At 60.9% G+C, this 2,124-nt stretch overlaps 1 protein-coding gene across 1 annotated transcript; it reads right to left on the reverse strand.

Moving 5' to 3' along the window:
* Positions 1-608: 608 nt before the first annotated feature.
* Positions 609-1,814, reverse strand: FTSJ1 (FtsJ RNA 2'-O-methyltransferase 1). Its single transcript, XM_074217415.1, has one exon. It carries the CDS (start codon positions 1,738-1,740, stop codon positions 706-708), a length of 1,035 nt encoding a protein of 344 aa, XP_074073516.1. The 5' UTR covers positions 1,741-1,814; the 3' UTR covers positions 609-705.
* Positions 1,815-2,124: the final 310 nt, after the last annotated feature.

A 2,124-nucleotide genomic window follows, 5' to 3' on the forward strand; every position in this document is an offset into this window, starting at 1 on the left:
AGACAAATATTAGGAGGAATTTAGGCAACATGTATTGTCCCCCCCTTTACTTAAAATAAAAATGATATATTTATAGAATGGCTCTGCGAGAAGGCAGATATTGGGGAGAATTTAGGCAACATATATTGTCTTTTTCCCCTCTTTACTTAAAATAAAAATGATATACGTGGAATGGCTCATGGAGAAGACAGGTATTAGGAAGAATTTAGGCAACATAGTCCCTCCCCCCTTTACTTTGATATACATGGAATGGCTCACGGAGAAGACAGATACTGGGAGGAATTTAGGCAACATGTATTGGCCCCCCCTTTACTTAAAAATAAAAATGGTATATATAAAATGGCTCTGTGGGAGGGCAGATAGTGGGAAGAATTTAGGCAACATATATTGTCTTTTTCCCCTCTTTACTTAAAATAAAAATGATATACGTGGAATGGCTCATGGAGAAGACAGATATTGGGAGGAATTTAGGCAACATATTGTCTTTTTCCCTTCTTAGAATAAAAATGATATACAGGGAATGGCTCACGGAGAAGACAGATATTGGGAGGAATTTAGGCAACATAGAGAAAAAAAATCATTGCAATTTTAAAAAATAGACAAAAATCTAACAAAAATAGGGAAATTTATTTTACAAATGCCAGCTACAAATAGAACGGTGATACCATCAATATCCTCCGCGGCCCATCCCACCGCCGCCAAGGCCTACTCAGGCGGCTGCGCTTGGCCAGGCGCTGCCGGGGAGGGGCTCGCGGCTCTGGGGGCCTCCAGGGACAGGGCGGACAGGGCGCCCAGGGCCTGGCTCAGGCCCGGCTCGGCGCGGCCCTCCTCCTCCTCCTCCTCGGGCCCGGGCTCCGGCGGCGGCGCAGCGCCCCGGCCCAGGCCGCCCGCCTTCCTGAGCCTGCAGGCCTCCTGGTAGGGCGGGCGGATGGGCGGCTGCGCCGGCGGCCGGTAGCGGTACTCGGGGCCGCCCTCCAGCCGCAGCGGGTAGGTGCGGTCGGCGTCGTAGGCGCTCAGGTCCCCGCAGGCCAGGAAGGGCACGATGAGGCGCGCGGGGCCCTCCAGCTGGTTGACGTCGCCGCGGTAGCCGTGGTCCAGCAGGGGCTCCAGCAGGCTGGGCGCGTAGCCGTCGGGCAGCCGCAGGCCGCGGCACACGGCGAAGGCCTCGATGCTCGAGTTGCGGCTGCTGCGCGGCTTGGCGCACACCACGTCGGGGAAGAAGAGGCGCAGCTGCGAGTACAGCAGGGTCACGTCGCGGCCGCGGAAGATCTTGGCCACGAAGTCGCCGCCCGGCTTCAGCACGTGCACGGCGATGTGCAGGGCGGCCAGCAGCAGCTGCGCCTGGATGTACTCGTCGATGTCGTGCAGCCCCGTCACGTCGGGGGCGCCGTCGCACACCACCAGGTCGGCCGGCCGCCCCTCCAGCCGCGCCACGATCTCCCGCGCCGTGGAGGCCTTGGTGATGTCGCCCTGGATCTGCACCACGCCGGGCAGCGGCGCCATGGCCTGCAGGTCCACGGCCACGATGCGGGCCGGCGGCCCGGGGCCCCCCAGCTTGCGGCTCAGCACCTGGCTCCAGCTCCCGGGCGCGGCGCACAGGTCCACCGCGCGCCTCACGCCGCGCAGCAGCTGGAACTCCTCGTCCAGCTGGAGCAGCTTGAAGGCGCTGCGCGCCCGCCAGCCCTCCTCCTTGGCCAGCCGGTAGTACACATCGCGCTTGTCCTTGGACGTGCGCCCCATGGCGACGCCGCGGGACAAACCGGCGCTTCCGCGGGGACGGAGGCCGGGGCCGCGCACTGCGGTCGCGGCGTGATGACGTCGCGCGCGCTCGACGGGGGCCCGGAGGGGGAGGAGGACGGAAGACGTCCTGGCGACTGGGATGCCGTGATTGGCGCAGAGGCCGAGGGGGCGGATCCCGCCCTCTCCCGGAAAGGGGGTGTGTCCAGACGCCGACTCTTCCTCCAGTCATTTTTGCCCTTTTTGTGAGAGCGAATGGCAGTTTTGGACACTATTCCTAATTTATTTAGCTCCGTCTTCCCGGTCCAGACGGTGAGCTCGGGGCAGGGACTTCTCCCCAGTGGGCATAATGCGAGCGCCCAGAGGAGCTGAACGCGGCTGCACCCT

Source organism: Macrotis lagotis, chromosome 1, assembly GCF_037893015.1.
Source record: "Macrotis lagotis isolate mMagLag1 chromosome 1, bilby.v1.9.chrom.fasta, whole genome shotgun sequence".
In the NCBI taxonomy this organism is placed as follows: Eukaryota; Metazoa; Chordata; class Mammalia; order Peramelemorphia; family Peramelidae; genus Macrotis; species Macrotis lagotis.

Coding starts and splice junctions, on each gene's coding strand:
- FTSJ1 (XM_074217415.1), bottom strand. CDS start 1,740: ATGGGGCGCACGTCCAAGGACAAGCGCGATGTGTACTACCGGCTGGCC.